Source organism: Chrysochloris asiatica, unplaced genomic scaffold (genome assembly GCF_000296735.1).
Source record: "Chrysochloris asiatica unplaced genomic scaffold, ChrAsi1.0 scaffold00103, whole genome shotgun sequence".
Classification (NCBI taxonomy): Eukaryota; Metazoa; Chordata; class Mammalia; order Afrosoricida; family Chrysochloridae; genus Chrysochloris; species Chrysochloris asiatica.
The window spans coordinates 9,576,772-9,595,782 of NW_006408621.1; the positions used below are offsets into that span (position 1 = coordinate 9,576,772).

Consider the following 19,011-nt stretch of genomic DNA (forward strand, 5'->3'; position numbering starts at 1 on the left):
GAAAGCTGGACAGTGAATAAAGAAGATTGTAGAATAATTGATGCCTTTGAATTATGGTGTTAGAGGAGAATACTAAAAGTGCCATGGGCTGCCAAAAGAACCAGTAGATCTGTTTTAGGAGAAGTGCAGCCGGAGTGTCCCTTAGAGGCCAAGATGGCCAAACTTCGTCTCTCATACTTTGGACATATTGTCAGGAGGGAATAGTCACTAGAGAAGGACATCATGCTTGGTAAGATGGAGGGTCAGAGAAAAAGAGGAAGACCCTCAATGAGATGGATTGGCCATGTGGCAGCATCAATGGACTCAAGTGTGGCAATGGTAGTGGACTTGGCCTGGGATTGGACATTGTTTCGTTCTGCTGTGCATAGGGGGTCGCTATGAGTCGGTGTCGACTCAATGACACCTAACAACAACAACAGTGGCTAATGATTGTGATCATTTCTTTGGCTGATTGAATGTCTTCCTTGGTGATGTGTTAGTTCAAGGCCTGTGACCATTTTTTAACTGGATTCTTTCTTTTTTTCTTTCTTTTTCTTATACAGGTGTTGTAGTTTCCTATACATTTTAGACATTAGTCTCTTGTCTAATATGTTGTTGCAAATTTTTTTTTTTACAAATCTGTGAGTTTCCTTTTTAGTCTTTTGGCAAAATCTTTTGATGTACATTGTTGTTGTTAAGTCGAGTTGGTTCTGACCCATAATGACCCTTTATAGGGTCTCTGAGGTTCAGCTGGTGAATTTGAACCACTGACCTTATGGTTCAAACTAACTTTGCAGTCCAGTGCATTAACTCACAGTGCCACACCAGGACTCTAAGTTCGATTTTTAAGAGGTGCCACTCATCCATTTTGTCTTCCACTGTTCATGTGTTAGGCCTTTAATCCACATTGAGTTTGTTTTTGTATGTGGTGTGAAATATGGGTCTTGTTTCATTCTTCTGAAAATGGATTTTTAGTTTGCCAGTACCATTTGTTGACAAGACTCTCCTCCAATTAATATGTTTTGGCTCTTTGTCAAATCAGCTAACTGTATGTGGATGATTTTCATTATACCACTACCACGCTGTTTGACCACTGTGGCTATGTAGTAAATTTTGAAAAAAACAATCACTATAACCCATGTGGGAATGAGAGGACTCCAACTTTGCTTTTCTTAAGCAGTACTTTCCTTTTCTAAGGTGTCTTTTATGTATAATGTTAGTGATCAGTTTCCCCATCACTTTAAAGAATAAATGTTGGAATCTGGACTGTGATTGCATTATATCTATAGATTGCTTTGGTTAGTGCTGACCTTTTCACAATGTTAAGTCTTCTTATCCATGAACGTGATATACTCTCCCATTTTTGTAAGTCTCTTTTGGTTTCTTGTAGTAGTTTTCTAGCTTTGTTTTGGTCTCTTGTTTCTCTGGTTAGATTTATTCCTAAATATTTCATCTTTTGGGTAGCTACTGTAAATGGTATTGTTTTCCTAATTTCCCTTTCAGAGCTGTCTTTATTAATATGGAAGAATCCAACTGACTTTAGTATATCAATCTAGTACCTTGCCACTTTGCTGTATCTTTCTATGAGTACCAATAATTTTCTTGCTGAGTCTTTGGAGTTTTCTATGTATAAAATCACATAATCTGCAAATAGAGAGTATTACTTCTTTTTTTTTTTTCTTTTGCCAATTTAGATGCCTTTAATTTCCCTTTCTTACCGTGTAACTCTGACTAAGACTTCCAACAAAATATTGAATGGAGTGGTGATAATGGGCATCCTTGTCTGGTTCCTGTTTGCAAAGGGAACGCATTTAATTTTTCTCCATTGGGGGTAATGTTGGCTGTTGGATTTGTATATATGTTCTTAATTATATTGAAGACTTTCCCTTCAATTCCTACTTTGCTGAGTGTTTTTATCATGAATAGATGTTGGATTTTATCAAATGCCTTTTCTGCATCATTCAATACAATCATGTGGTTCTTTTACTTTGTTTTATTTATATGGTGGGTTATGGTGATTGTTTTTCTAATATTGAACCATCCTACCATCCCTGGTATGAACCCAACATGGTTGTGATGCATTGTTTTTTTTTATATGTTGTTGAATTCTGTTGGCTAGGATTCCACTGATAATTTTTGTATCTATATTCTTGAGTTGGAACCAACTCAATGGCACTTAACAACAACAACAACAAATGTTCATGAGGGATATGGTCCATAATTTTCTTTTTAGTGATGTCTTTGCCTGATCTTGATATAACTATTATGCTTGCTTGGTAAAATGTATTTGGGAGTTTTCCATCATTCTTTTTCAAGACAGATCTTGAAATGCTGGTTTTGATGATGAATGTGACACCATTCTTCATGAATTTGTTATTCCTGGCATCACAAACCATATGATTGTCCAATTAAAAATGGCCAATACCAGTCAACTTCAGTTCACTAATACCTAGGATATCAATCTTTATGCATCCATTTCATTTTTGATGACTTCCAAATTTTCTAAATTATTGCTTTGCAGTCTACATTTTGATCGTGAATGGGTGTTTGCAGCTGTTTCTTCCCATTTTGAGTTGTGCCACGTCAACAAATAAAGGTCCTAAAAGCTTTGCTCCCTTCACTTCATTAAGGTTAACTCTACTTTGAAAGGCAACTCTTTCCCAGTTGTATTTTGAGTGCCTTTCAACCTTAGGGACTCGTTTTCTAGTACTCGTTGTGGGATAAAGCACTGGACCACAAGGTTGGTTTGAACCACAAAGCTGTCAGTTCAAACTCACCAGTTGCTCCTTGGGAACTCTATACAGGGTCACTATGAGTTGTAACCGGCTGACAGCACTTAACAACAACATCTGACAATAGTCTGCGGTTATTCCTAAGGTTTCCAATGGCTAACCTTTCAGAAGTGGTCTGTGCTCCTTCTTCCTAGTCTGTCTTGGACTGGAAGCTCCTCTGAAACCTATCCACCATGGGTGATCCTGCTGGTATTTAAAATACTTATGGCATAGCTTCCAGCATCACAGCAACATACAAGCCATCATAGTATGACAAACTTACAGATGAATGGTAGAATTTTGTTAAAACATAACTTTTTAAAGCAATCTGATTATATTTATAATTGTTCTATGAGTTTTATAATTTATAAAATTATAATTTATAAGAAGTGATGCACATGACAGCTTGTAACATAAAGGATGGGAGTGGATGAGTAAATGAGTATTTATTTGTTGCAAAGTTCTTAGATTTTTCATGAAGTAATATAATACTACATTCAAGTACACTGAAAACATAATGCAAAGAGAATATGTATATGTTCTCTTTACTTACATGCAAATTATATATATATTGTTTGTTGTTAAGTACCATGGAGTTGGTTCTGACTCATAGTGACCCTGCACAGGGTTTCCGAGGCTGTAAATCTTTACAGGAGCAGAAAGCCTCATCTTTCTCCCACGGAACAGCTGGTAGTTTCGAACTGCTGACCTTGAGGTTAGCAGCCCGATTGGTAACCACTATGCTACCAGAGCTCCATATATATATAAAAGAAATAAATTAAAATGAAATATTGATCTGCTCACTTTGGCAACACATATACTAAAAATGAGATACTGTAAAATATTTAAATCATCTAATAAAAGAAAGGAAGAGAGGAATAGAAGGACAACAACAAAATAATAAAATGTAATAATTACATTACATATAATGGACTAAAACTCCAATTAAAAGGCAGAGATTATTAGACTGGATAAAAAAAGTAAAACTCAACTAGATACAATAAATATGCATTTAAATATAAAGACCCAAATAATATAGATTTGAAGTATGAAAATAGATATATCCTGTAAAGAGTAAGGATAAGAAGGCTGGCCTAGCCGTAATACTAGATAAAGCCGACTTCATGACTGGATATAAAAAGACAGTCCACGATGATAAAAGAGTTAACCCACAGGGGGCCTAATAATCATAAATGTGTATTTGACTAATGACAGAGCTTCCAAATATGCGAAACAAAAATAGAATGCAATGGAGAAATAGAAAATGCACTTTCATAGTTAATTTTAATACCCTTCCCTCAATAACTAAACACACACAATCAGGAAATATTATAAACAGTCTGAGTAACAATATCAACTATCCACAACAACAACCTAACATACATTTATCTAACACTACACCCAACAATTGTTGTCGTTATGTGCTGTGGAGTCAGTTCCGACTCATAGTGACCCTGTACAGGATTTCCAAGGCTGTAAATCTTTAAGGGAGCCAAAAGCTTCATCTTTCTCCCACGGAACAGCTGGTAGTTTCGAACTGCTGACCATGAGAATAGCAGCCCGATTTGTAACCAGTCTCTTATACTTTGGACACATTGTCAGGAGGGACCAGTCTCTGGAGAAGGATATAATGTTTGGTAGGGTGGAGGGTCACACAAAAAGAGGAAGCCCCCCAACGAGATGGATTGGCTAAGCGGCAGCATCGATGGACTCAAGCATGACAACAGTAGTGAGGTTGGCCCAGGATCGGGCAGTGTGCATAAGGTCGCTATGGGTCGGTACCGACTCAATGGCACCTAACAACAACAACACCCAACAATGGTGCAATTCACATTTCTGTAAAAAAAGTGATGATAATATCTGAACATTTCCATCCTCACTAAAGTCATAAGATAAAAGTAAAACAAATTAGCACCATTTTATATACCTTATTTTAGAATGTGAAACTTCAGGCATCAAACACCATCAACAAGAATATATTACAGATTATATTCAACTCCTGATTAACACATGGTAATGGGGGGCAGTGAAAGTTAATTCATAATTCAGAAACCTCATTATCTCTTATTTCAACTTTTTCCCTACAAAACCTATTCCCTGGGAAGGAAACATGGCCTGTTTGCCTGTCGTGTCTTGAATTTCCCTGATAACAGAGTCTCGATGCTATTACAAGTCCATGTTATCCCAGTAGACTACAATCATGGGATCTGGGGGAGGGATATCTGATCTCAAGCTAAAAGACTCATCAACTACATGAGACATCCAGGTATGTAAAAAAAATAGTAAAAATGATCTTCAGAAAACTCTCAGCATTTCAAAAGCCTATCAGAAATCTTATATTTGTCTGTGCTGTTGTTGTTGCTGTCAGGTGCCATCGAGTCAGAACCAACTCATAGCAACCCCATGCACAGCAGAACGAAACAATGTCCGATCCTGGGCCAACCTCACTACCACTGCCACACTTGACGCCATCAGTGATGCTTGTTAAGTGCTGTCAAGTTGGTTCCAACTCATAGCAACTCTGTATAGGGTTCCTGAGGAGTGGCTGGTGAGCTTGAACCACTGACCTTGCGGTTCAAACTGACTTTGCAGTCCAGCACATTAGCCCACAGCGCCACACCAGGACTCCTTGTCTGTAGCAAGGGTGTACAATTAAAACCTTAACCCACACACTAGTTGTGTAGTTTCAGTCAAATTATTAATAGTCTAATTCTGTTTTTGTTTTTTTTCTGGCTCGCCAAATGGAAATAATAATACACACCTTGAAGTTGGATGCATATTAAATAAGGTAACCTATGTATAGCACCTAGTACAGGGCCATTATGTTGTAACTGGTCAACAAAACTAAGTTTAATTATAGTAAACCACAATGGTAATTTTGATTATCTCTTGCTGATCCTTAAGTTTTAAGTGGCCCTTTAGTTTCATAAGGATCCTGGAAGTTATTATTTAATTAATGCAGTTTATTTCTTAGGCATATTTCAAAAATCTGTGTTCACAAGGGGACAAAAGTCCTTAATGTGAGGAAGTTAACAACTTTATTATAACTCTAAAAACCATTGCATTAACATCAATAATTCTCTACCTCTGAAAGAGTGTTTCAATTTTTTTTTAATATTCCCTACAAATAATATCTTATTGAAAAATTTTCCCCATTAACTCTGCCCTTAACATTTACTCAAGATGCTTTCTGATGTCCCCATATTTTATCTTACTCATTAGAAATCTAGCTGGCTCTCTGGTATTTTTGTAGATCCTATCAGCCAAGGTGGAAGTATGCTATGGAAAATCTGATTTAATAACCAGTGTTCTGTATTAATAGCTCTATTAATTATGAGCTGTTACTTCAGAGTCACAGGTCAACTGTTGGAAATTTTATTATCTAAAACAGAGTCAAAGGGCACGTGGTGGCTATAGAAGATAAGCACTAGACAGAGAATCATGTGGTCTGTGGTTCAGTCCCACCAGCTGCTGTATGTGAGAAAGATGAGGCTTTCTGCTTCCACAAATATTTATAGTCTTGGAAACCCTATACAGGTTCACTATGAGTTGGAACTGATTCAATGGTACTTAACAACAACAAAACAAAGTCAAAGTCACACGTTAAAGGATATAGATTCTAGTGGTCACTATACCTTAACAAGGCATTTCTTCCTCCTTCCTCCTTGTACTACAAGGGATTCTTTTAGTGCAATGATTAAGCATATCAGCTGCTAATTGTAAAGATTACAGCCTAGAAAAGCCTATGTGGCAGTTCTACTCTGTCCTATGAGTCAGAGTAGACTCAGCGACATACAACTCATTGACAGGCCAACCACACTGCTATCTCTGAGTGTTTTGCCTGGTAATACAGGTAGTACGGACTTCATTTCCATCTGACCAGACTAGGGGACCACCACTCATCTGTCAGTTTGTTGTACTGTGGTGGCTTGTGAGTTGCTGTAATTCTGAAACAGATGCCACCAGTATTTAAATACCAGTAGGGTCCCCCATGGTTGACAGGCTTCAGATGAGCTTCCAGACAAAGACAGACTAGGAAGAAGGAGTGACGAAGTACTTCCGAATATTTAGTCACTGAAAACCGTATGACTAACAGAGAAATACTGTCAGATGTAGTGCCGGAAAATGAGCCCCTCAGGTTGGAAGGCACTCAAAATGCGACTGAAGAAGAGCTGCGTCCTCAAAGAACAGTTGACTGTGATGATGTGAATGGAGTAAAGCCCGTGGGAGAAAAGTCCATGGGACCTTCATTTTCTGATGAGACACAACTCAAAATGAAGAGAAACAGCTGTAAACATCTACTGAAAATCGGAACATGAAATGTATGAAGTATGAATTTGGGAAAATTGGAAGCTGTCAAAAATGAAATGGAACGCATAAACATTGATATCTTAGGCATTAGTGAACTGAAATGGACTGATATTGGCCATTTTGAATCTGACAACCACATGATTTACTATGCCGGGAATGGCAAATTGAAGAGGAAAGGTGTTGCATTCATTGTCAAAAAGAACATATCCAGATCAGTCATGAGGTACAACACTGTCTGTGATAGGATAATATCCATGTGCCTACCGGGAAGCCCAGTTAATACCACTATTACTCAAATTCACACACCAACCACTAAAGCTAGTGAGGATGAAATGAAGAAGTCTACCAACTTCTTCAACCTGAAATTGATCAAACATGCAATCAAGATGTATTGATCATTACTGGTGACTGGAATGCAAAGGTTGGGAGCAAAGAGGAAGGATCAGTAGTTGGAAAATATGGCCTTGGTGATAGAAATGATGCTGGAGAATGCATGATAGAATTCTGCAAAACCAATGATTTGTTCATTTCAAATACCTTCTTTAGACAGCATAAGAGACGACTATACACGTGGACCTTACCAGATGGAATACATAGAAATCAAATTGACTACATCTGCAGAAAGAAACAATGGAAAAGCTCCATATCATCAGTGAAAACAAGGCCAGGGGCAGACTGTGGAACAGACCATCAATTACTGATATGCAAATTCAAATGGAAGCTGAAGAAAATAAAAACAAGACCATGAGAGCCAAAATATGACCTTGAATTTAGAGATCATTTGAAGAACAGATTTGATACATTCAACACTAAAGACCAAAGACCAGAAGAGTTGTGGGATGACATTAAGAACATCATACATGAAGAAAGCAAAAAGTCATTGAGAAGACAAGAAAGAAGGAAAAGGTCAAAATGGATGTCAGAAGAGACACTGAAACATGCTCTCCAGTGCAGAGATGCTAAAGCAAATGGAAAAAATGAGGAGGTCCAAGAGCTGAACAGAAAATTTCAAAGATCAGTTCGAGAAGATAAAGCCAAATATTACAACAAAATGTGCAAAGATCTAGAATCAGAAAACCAAAAAGGAAGAACATGCTCACCATTTCTCAAGCAGGGAGAACTGAAGGAAAAATTCAAGCCTCAACTTGCGTTACTGAAAGATTCTCTGGGCAAATTATTGAAAGATGCAGAAAGCATCAAGAGAAGATGGAAGGAATACACACTGTACCAAAAGGAAATGGTTAATGTTCAACTGTTTCAAGAGGCAGCATATGATCAAGAGCCAATGATACTAAGGGAAGAAGTCCAAGGTGCACTGAAGGAATTGGCAAAGAATAAGGCACCAGGAATTGATGGAATGCAAGTTGAAATCTTTCAAGAAAGTGAGGCGGCACAGGAAGCACTCACTTTTCTCTACCAATAAATTTGGAAGACAGCTATCTGGCTAACTGATTGGAAGAGATCTGTATTTGTGTCCATTGAAAAGAGAGGTGACCCAACGGAATGCGAAAATCATTGCTATCCCATGCGACATCTTTGATATCCCATGCGAATAAAGGTAATACAGAAACAGCTACAAGCATACATTGACAAAGAACTTCCAGAAGTTCAAGCCAGATTCAGAATAGGCCGTGGAATGAGGGATATCATTGCTGATGTTCCGATGGATCTTGGCTGTAAGCAGAGACTGTCAGAAAGATGTTTACCTGTGCCTTATTGACTATGCAAAGGCTTTCGATTGTGTGGATCATGACAAGCTATGGCCAACATTGCAAAGTATGAGTATTCTGGAACACTTAATTGTGCTCATGCGGAATCTGTACCTGGACCAAGAGGCAGTTGTTCGAACAGAACAACTGAATGTTTATAAAATTAAGAAAGGTATGTGACAAGGTTGTATTCTTTCACCATACTTATTCAACCTGTATGCTGAGCAAATAATACGAGAAGCTGGGTTCTATGAAGAAAAACGTGGCATCAGGATTGGAGTTAGACTCATTAACAACCTGCAATATGCAGCTGATACAACCTTGCCTGCTAAAGTGAAGAGGACTTAAAACATTTACTGATGTACATCAAAAAGCACAGCCTTTGGTATGGATTACAACTCAATGTCAAGAAAACAAAAATCCTCACCACTGGACCAATAAACAGCATTCTTGTTAACGGAAAAAAGACTGAAGTTGTCAAGGACTTCATTCTTCTTGGATCAATGATCAACGTTCATGGAAGCAGCAGTCAAGAAATCAAACGACATATTGCATTAGGCAAATCAGCTACACAAGACCTTTTTAAAGTGTTGAAGAACAAAGATGTCAACTTGAGGACTAAGGAGCGCCTGACCCAAGCCATGGTATTTTCAATAACCTCATATGCATGAGAAAGCTGGACAGTAAATTAGGAAGACCATAGAAGAATTGATGCTTTTGAGTTATGGTGTTGGAGGAGAATGTTGAAAGTGCTATGGGCTGCCAAAAGAACCAATAGATCAGTTTTGGAAGAAGTGCAGCCAGAGTGCTCCTTGGAGGCCAAGATGGCCAAACTTTGTCTCTTGTACTTTGGACATATTGTCAGGAGGGACCAGTCGCTAGAGAAGGATTTCATATTTGGTAAGGTGGAGGGTCACAGAAAAAGAGGAAGACCCCCCCCAACACAATAGACTGGCCAAGTGGCAGCATCGTTGGACTCAAGCATGGCAACAGTAGTGAGTTTGGCCCAGGATCAGGCAGTGTTTTGTTCTGCTGTGCATAGGGTCGCTATGAGTTAGTACTGACTCAATGGCACCTAACAACAACAACAGATTAGGGGAATAAGGTTCTTCACTCAGCCAGACAATGGTCCCGAGTGAATCCTCAAGTGTCACAGCTAATACTTCATGAATATTCTTTACAGGGTAGGCACTAGTCAATGTGCTCTACACATATGGTACATACAATACTCACAACAGGATTATAAGGTACAAGTATTTCCACAGACGAGATAACGGAGGTACAGAGAAATGAAATGATTTGTACATGGATATCATACCAGTAGTATGTGACAGAGCTATGATTTGAATCTAGCTAAGAATCCTCTTAACAGCCGTACTTTATTGCCCCTCACTATCTAAAATGGTGTCCTGGTGTGGTGATGTGGGTTAGTTAATGCAGTAGACTGCAAAGATGTTTGAACTGTAAGGTCGGCAGTTCAGGCTCACCATCTGCTTCTCAGAAACCCCATACAGGGTTGCTATTGGTTGGAACCAACTTGACAGCACTTAACAACAACATCTAAACTAGTAAAAGAAAGTCTCTTTCCAAAGAAGTCAAGTCCTGTGAACAGAGTGCCCTTTGAGTGCATGCCAACTCTGATAAAAGGTGCTTTGTCCCCGAAAGTTTGTTAATTGTTAAGATATCAATTTATAGTGAAATATCTAACAGTCAGTTCCTTAGAGAATGGGACCTCTGATAAATGTCTACCATAACTGTTCCCAGCACACCATAAAAAAAGTCAAACTCTCCTTTTAGAGCTTTCTAACATGCATTATTTAATTAATTGACTCATTCTTAAACTTTTTTAAACCAAACTATTTTAACAACAAAAAATGGATTGTCTAGATAAAAAACATTTCATCTTAATTAAAAATGACTTTTTATCTTCAGATACTGCTTTTGATTTAGGGGGTAGGTAGTTAGATCTTGTCCTCTGTTTTGGTTTTACTTTTCTTAGTTCAGGATCTCCATTCTTCCTCTTTCAAGATCCCCAACACACATCTGGAGTCCTGGTTAATGCAGCGTCTGCATTAACCTGCTGCAGGTTAATGCCCTGGACTGCAAGGTCGGTTTGAACTACAAGGCCAGCAGTTCAATCTCACCAGGCGCTCCTCGAAAACCCTATACAGGGTCGCTGTGGGTCAGAACCGACTCGATGGCACTTAAAAACAGCAACAACAACAATGTACTTCTAAAGCTGTAGAAAAGTTAAAAGTTATACAAATCTGCAGAATCCACTGATACTTTTCCTCCTAAATGAACAAACGTTTAGTCCTGACCCCTAAACTTGAAAGATTTGAAAGAAATCATACTTTGTTATTGTTGATGTTATTGTTAAGTGTCATCTAATTGGTTCTGACTAATAGCAACCATGTGCAGGGCTTCCAAGGAGCAGCTGGTGGGTTTGAACAGCCAACCTTGCAGCTAGCAGTCCAGTGCTTAGCCTACAGCACCACACTCATTTAAAATCATCTTCTACTTCAAGTCTCTTTCAAAAACATAAACAGACAATGGCATTTTTGCTACAAAATGGAGCTCTGTAACAAGGAATTAAGGATCTATATGTCAGATTTGACATATTAAATTAAATTCTATTAATAATTTAAAATATTAAAAAAATTAGTGTGTTCCTAAAAGTAGGTAAAATGTAGCAAGAGTGTAGAAAATTTCTTGAAACCTAAGTTTACAGTCTTGAAAAGCCCTCAATTGATTCTTTTGCACTGAACCTAGAACCACAAGGTTGGCAGATCGAGACCACAAGCCACCCTGCGGGAGAAAGATGAAGCTTTCTGCTCCCGCAAAGATTTACAGCCTCAGAAACGCTATACAGGGTTGCTATGAGTCCGAACCCACTTGATGGCACTTAACAACTCTCCTGCCTCTCTCCGTTCTCTGTCAGTATTACCGGCATGATTCATTCTTGCTTATGTCTACAGAGATCCCAGTTTCCCTCCTTGTTGCTCTATGGAATCATCTCAAATTTCACCTGATCCACCCTCATCCTCTTGGCCCTTTCAGTTACATCTGACACTGTTGACATATTCCTTGCCTGCAAAAAGCATCTCTCTTCCAACACTCAGTGGTAGAGGCTGCTATCTAGCTCCAAACATCCATTCTCCTCTTTTTCTCAGCAACTGAAGTCCCTATTTTAGTTGGGCTATGTGGCTGTCCCAAATAAAGATTCAATATCCAAGTTCTCCTTGCAGCTTAGAATAGGACAATGTGACATACATACAGGTGGTGTGAACCATTACTAGAAAATAGCCTTTAAAGGAAGATGGTGTATTATTCTCTAGTTGCCTTTTTCTTTTTTCATTTTAGTACTTGAATGCTTACATCTGTCACAGCTGGAGCTGAAGCAGCCATAAACAGTATGATAAAAAGCTCAGAATACCATACAAAGCCCTGATCTGCCTTTTTGGAGTTTCATAGAGAAAAACAAACATATATCTTGTTTGATGTTGTTAACTGCCGTTGAGTCGTTCCGACTCATAGTGGCTGGTGAGCTTGAACCACTGACTTTGTGGTTCAAACTCCAGTGCTTTATCTCACAGTGCCACACTAGGATCACTGTAGTTTTGAGTATTTTGTCACTTGCAGCCAATCGTAGTCCTTTCTAATGTATGTTTCCGTACTACTGCAAACTCTTTGTCCCTTCAACTAGTCTGTATGTTCCTTGGGAATATAGGTACCAGAATACTTAATGACTGACCTAGATTTCCCTGAACTGATTATTTCTTAATTCTAGATGGGGCCTTCTTTTTAATATTAGTTAGGGATGGATAAAATGGTAGCTGAAGGCTTCAATACAAAAGGTAAAAGTAAAATATAATTCAGGTGTTCTCAGAATTTCTGTTTTCTCCTTGTTTTCAGTTGTACTATTGGAAATCAATTCAGAGAATGAAAAAATGATTTAACAGGAGATTATTGAGATACATAAAATAAATAAATATGCTAGTAAATGAAGATTTTCTAAAAAAAAAAAATCTTGACTGAATCAATAAGTTTTCTAGCTACTTTATTAATCATTTAAATGTAAATTATTAGAGGGAACAATCTTTCCTTCAGTTCTCTGGTTTACGCTATGAAAGCCTCACTCTAAACAAACTCTTGGCCTTTCTTTGGCCTTTAACTCATCTTCCAAGAGGCAGAACCCTTATCTGAGTGATACATTTTGGAAAACTGGCTGGGGCTGCATGCCTTGATAATGCTTTTCTCCATTGTGGTGCAGGCCTATCCACAGAAGAACATGTTGTACCCGGGCAATGAAGATGGATAATGTAGGTAGGCCAAATATTCCCCATCCAATATTATTATCTTTGATTTATTTAATAAAGCCTTTGCTCACAATTATACTAAATAAACTGTAGCCTGATCTCCATCCCCACTCTACTTCCATTATTAATTTTAAATTAGTGGGCCTTAACAAACAAGCATTGTACTTTTGTTAGTTTTCAACAAGGAAAACAAGGTTTTGATAGCAACAATAAACCCTTGTGCTTTATTTGTTCATATACTAGGAACTAGGTTTTCTCCAATGTCTAAATCAAATCTCACCATAAAGCATCAAATGATTCCCTGGTAGCCTGACAGTATTCATGACCTGCCCTAAATGCTCAACCTTAATATAAGACAATAACTTGGGCCATAGGACAAGTGCATTCTGTGTTATAGTGGTGTTCATTTTCTATGTTCACAATCACTGCTAACGCCAGTAGCAGTCCAGAAATCAAACGATGTGCTTCACTGAGCAAATCTACTGCAAAAAAACTTTTTTTTTTTTGAGCAAAGATGTCCCTTTGAGGACTAAGGTGCACCTGACCATGAAAATACCATGGTATTTTCAATTGCCTCATATGAAAGCTGGACAATGTGAAAGCTAGACAATGAATAAGGAAGACCACAGAAGTACTGATGCATTTGAATTATGGGAATTGTGGTTTTGGCAAAGAATATTGAAAGTACTATGGGAGTATGGTGGCTCCGTACTATAAACACTGGACTTTGAAGCACTGTGGGTTTGAGTCCTCCAGCTGCTCTATGGGAGAAAGAAGAAGCTTTCTGCTCCCACAAAGATTTTAAAAGCCTTGGAAACCCTATGCAAGGTTGCTATGAGTCAGAACCAACTTGACAACACTTAACAAAAATATGGGCTGTCAGAAGAATGAACAAATCTGTCTTAGAAGAAGTACAGTCAGAAAGATGCTTAGAAGTGAGGATAATGAAACTTTATCTCATGTACTTAGGACATGTTATCAAAAGGGGCCAGCCCCTGGGAAGGACTCCATGGTTGGTAAAGTAGAAGGTAAGCAAAAAAGAGGAAGACACTCAGAGAGATGGAGTGACACAGTGGTTGGAATAATGGGTTCTAAAATAACAACAATTGTGAGGATAGCACAGGACAGGGCAGTGCTTTGTTCTGTTGTACACCGGGTCTCTATGAGTTGGAACTGACTCAATGGCACCTAACAGTAACAAGAACAACATACTGTATATAAAGCTTTCGCATGTAAGAGACATTATAGCAACACTCAAGAATTCTTACAAGGACACCAGATGTTTATATTTCCTAAGGAGCCCTGGTGGTGTTGTAGAATAAGCATTGGACTCCTAGTCACAAGGTTGTTATTGTTGTTAAGTGCCTTCGAGTTGATTCTGACCCATAGCGACCCTGCATAGGGTTTTTGAGGCTGTAAATTTTTACGGGAGCAGAAAGCCTCATCTTTCTCCTGTGGAAACGCTGGTAGTTTTGAACTGCTGACCTTGAGATTAGCAACCTGATTCGTAACCACTGCACTACCTGAGCTCCCTTCACAAGGTTGTTGTTGTTATGTGCCTTGGAATGAGTTCCGATTCATAGCGACCCTGTGCAGGGTTTCCAAGGCTATAAATCTTTATGGGAGCAAAAAGCCTCATCTTTCTCCCACGGAACCGCTGGTAGTTTTGAACTGCTGACCTTGATATTAGCAACCAGTTCGTAACCACTACACTACCAGAGCTCCCTTCACAAGGTAGGCAGTTCAAATTCACCAGTCACTCTGAGGAGAAAAATGAGACTTTCTGATTCTGTAAAGATTTATAGCCTTAGAAATGTTATTTATGTAGGGTCACTATGAGTTGGAATCGACTCAATGACAGTGGATTTGATTTTGTTTTTAAAAGGTTATTATTATTGTTAAGGGCCGTTGAATCGGTTCTGATTCATAGCTACTCAGTGTTGGGTTTCCAAGGAGCAGCTGGTGAGTGTGAACCACTGACTTTGCGGTTCAAACCATCCTTGAGGTCGAGTGCTTATTCTATGGTGCCACACCAGGACCTGTTTGCTTTTATTTGCTCTTTTAATTGTAAACAAAGTTCTCCTCTGATCTGAGTACGGAAGATGAGGGAAAGAAGATATAAATGTCTACTGTTACTTTTCAGGCTTTACAGTCAGTTTTCAACTTACAGTGATCACATGTGACATAGGAGAACTTTCGCCTTGGGTTAGTTGTTGTTGTTAAGTACCATGGAGTCGGTTCCGACTCATAGTGACCCTGCACAAGGTTTCCAAGGCTGTAAATCTTTAGGCTGCTGTAATCTTTATGAGAGCAGATCACCACTCTTTCTCCCATGAAGTGGCTGAGTGGGTTTGAACCATCAACCTTTCAGTTAGCAGCTGAGTGCTTAACCACAGCATCACCAAAGCTCTTAAACATTTACTAAAGACCCACTTTGTACAGAGCACTAAACCAAGTACTTTACACATTCTAATTCATTCAAAGTCTCTGAAGCAGGTTGGAAGGGAAAATTCAGACTTCTTGTGGTTTAAATAAACGGGGGATTGGCCCAGTTACCAGGTATCATTTATTAACCATAGCTTAGTTATCTTTTCTGTTACCTTCAAGCACAGTCTGATTTAGCATTACAGTTCCCTAAGCCCAATAGGCTGAGTTTCCAAGCAGCTGGGGTGACCTAGTCTAGTCTTCTTCTCTCCCATACTCCTTAAGGCAAGGGTGTCCCTAAATTTTTTTGTATCTCCTCATAGCCCCTAGCCCAAAGCCTTCCTTTATCATATATCCTCAATAAAGTTTCTAAATCAATAAAAGAGATCTTTTTAATCTCTAAGAAGTTAGAACCTTCCAACTACTTTGAAGATCATTGCAGTTATAGTCCTGGTAGTAAAATTTGGCAACTTTTATGAATGATGGAAGAAAGCCATGCCTACTGGCAGCCTGAGGGCTTATGAGAATCAGTCCTTGAGTTTCAACCACATTGTTTTTAAAAACAGTTTCTAAGTCTTAGGAGCCAGCTCAGGTCAAGACTAGAATCTGCAATTTAAATATATGCAAAAGGCTTTATGATCTTCTATACTTTATGAGCCTAAGTATTTAGCAAAAAATTAGAATCAAGCTGGGTATCTAACTGCATAGTGCTTAAACATACACTAATGATGAATCGCTGCTACTGCTTAGTACAAATTTCATAGGAATCATAATTCTGGAACACCATGTCATAGTTTCTGAGAGATTGTCATCTCATGGGCAAAATAGGCTTTATCTGTAAAAGATCATAGTTTACTTGTTAAAATTGAATTAGCTACTGCAGTGATTCATCAATGCAAACCTAGTATTAGTCAATCACAGAGACAAGAGTTCCAGGCTTAACAAAAGATCAAGTTCCATTTTAAATGAAACTCAGAGTGCTTACAGTCGTAACTACCCTCACCAAAAAAAGACTGAGGCACAAAAAAGCAGGACATTCCAGAATGGCCTTTAAGATTCTGGGGCTGCACCTGAAATTTAAAGTTGCTAAGTCACTTCTAAAACATTAAATTGTACCTGGTGACTGCGTTGAATAATGATTACTCCCCCAAAAATACTGTGGCGTCATCAGCTGGACACTAGTCATGTGCACCTGCAAACTGAGGTGGATAGAAGAGGCAAGAATATCTTCCTGCAGCTGGGAGTAGGTTAGGGAACATACCTTTGGGAAAATAAGACCTAGAAGCTGATTCTGAATATTTTTTTACAATTGGAACCTGAGCCAGGGATACAAGATGAGTGGATTCAGGGCTCAGATACAGAATGTGACATAAAGGCCACTAGGTATTCTCTAAGTAATTGCTATTCTCCATAACACTCTCTCCAATAGGGCCTTCTGACTTAAGTCCTTGGTCAATTCCACTTGATTCTCATTTCATTCATTGAATCAAAACTTGAAGAGTGTCTCCTATGCTGAGTGGTACTTCCTGTAAGATCATTTCATTAGCTATCTTTCTGGAGGAAGCAACAGTACAAAGGGGGAAGGAGAGAAAAAGAACAATTTAGGGGGTTGCTTAATCCATGTAAGACACAGTAAGTATTTCTTAAACATGCAGTTATATTTAGACTTCAATTACAATGAATAAGTGAAAAATGGAAAAAACTCTTTCACTGGTACCTGTATCCCAGTTCTTCGCTCAGATGGATCATATGAAGGATATATGATTCCTTGCTTGTTCCAGTGAGGCCAGGCAACAATAGGATAGTAGGTCTGGCGTTGGCATCCATATAACACTTACTGTTATCATTGTCAAACCAATCCAGTGAAATCTGTCCTCCATCTGCAGTTTTAATAAGCTCACTAAAAGAAATAATTTAAAAGCATTGCTCATTAAGTATTTGAAGTCATATCTTAACCTCAAGATAACTTTATATATGTTGTTGTTGTTAGTGCCATCAGGTAGGTTCCAACTCATAGTGACCCTATGTAGTGTTTCTGAGAAGAGGCTGGTGGGTTTGAATTGCTGACCTTGTAGTTAGTAGTCCAGTGCTTATCCTACAATACCATACCAGGACTCCAACTTGAGATATATATATATACACACACACACACACACACACAACTTTATATAAATATTCACACATACACATGGTAGTCCTGGTGTGGAGCTGTAGGATAAGCACTGGACCACAAGATAAGTTTGAACTGCAAGGTCAGCAGTTCAAACTCACCAGTTTCTCCTCAGAAACCCTATACAGGGTCACTATGAATCAGAACTGACTGGACGTCACTTACCACCAACAACATAAACACACAGTTATATATTAGAAATAGTTATATATGTAATGTATAACTTGACATCCAGTTATATATGTAACATGACAAAGATATAAAGTTATATATTAAGTATATATATTACACTAAGTCCCTGGTTATGAACGTCAGACTTATAGATAACTAGTATTTGCCCTTTGTGATCACTGTTAGATGAGTCGGTTCTGACTCATAGCAACTAGTGGGTCTGAACTGCTGATTGCTCAGTTAGCCATCCAGTGTTTATTCTACAGTGTCATACTATTAAATGTAAAATTTCCATGACTTTGGAATGATTGAGCCAACCCCTATTTGAAACACATACCCTTTATCACAATTATTCTCACCTGCTGTATGTACAGCCTTTAAATCATTGAAAAAGAGCTTTTTCCTTGCACTAAAGTAAGGCTATATAAGAACCATATATACCTGTTCCGACTCACCTACAAATCTGACTTAAAGACACACTTAGGAACAGTTCTTGTTCTAACATGGGGACTAGCTGTATATATAAACTACATATAAGTCAATTTCTTTCACTATTAGGATTATAAAGATTAGTAAACAAAGTATTTCCAGTAACCCATGTAAAAGGTAATAATATTTTTTTAAAAAGCTTCAAGGCATTTCAAAATATTTTTCTTAATCATTATAGTCTACAACATCCAACCCCTGTTTGATTGAAGACACCTAAATAATGCAACAGGGAATTATGAATAAATAAAATGCCAATCTGATCACTACTCTCACTCCATTAACTCAGTAATTCAGTCTCCCAACAATGTATATTACATAAAATTTTTAAAGTACTTCTCAAAAAGTATCTAGGAACTTATAGAATTTTCCTAAATAGTGCAAGTTGAGGCAACTCAAGGAACTCCAAAGAACTAGATGGCTTATGGAAATAAGTAATAGACAGCATTTAAACCTCCCTTGTTGTTGTTAAAAGCTGCTGAGTTAGTTTCGACTCATAATGACCCTGTATAGGGTTTTCGAGAAGCGGCTGGTGAATTTGAACTGCTGACCTCATATTCAAACCAACCTTGCGATCCAGCGCTTGTCCTACAGCGCCACACCAGGACTCCTTTTAATTCTCCCTGGTGGTGGTGGTGGTGGTGGTTATGTGCCGTGGAGTCGGTTCCGAC

The 19,011-nt window shown here is 38.4% G+C and overlaps 1 protein-coding gene across 1 annotated transcript in view; it reads right to left on the reverse strand.

The window, feature by feature from the left end:
- The window catches only part of ABHD3 (abhydrolase domain containing 3), a 67,898-nt gene that overhangs the window by 47,152 nt on the left and 1,735 nt on the right, over positions 1–19,011 (reverse strand). The window contains exon 3 of the mRNA XM_006867289.1: positions 17,231–17,413. Coding sequence (XP_006867351.1) covers positions 17,231–17,413 — 183 coding nt within the window. The remainder of the gene's footprint in view (positions 1–17,230; positions 17,414–19,011) is intronic.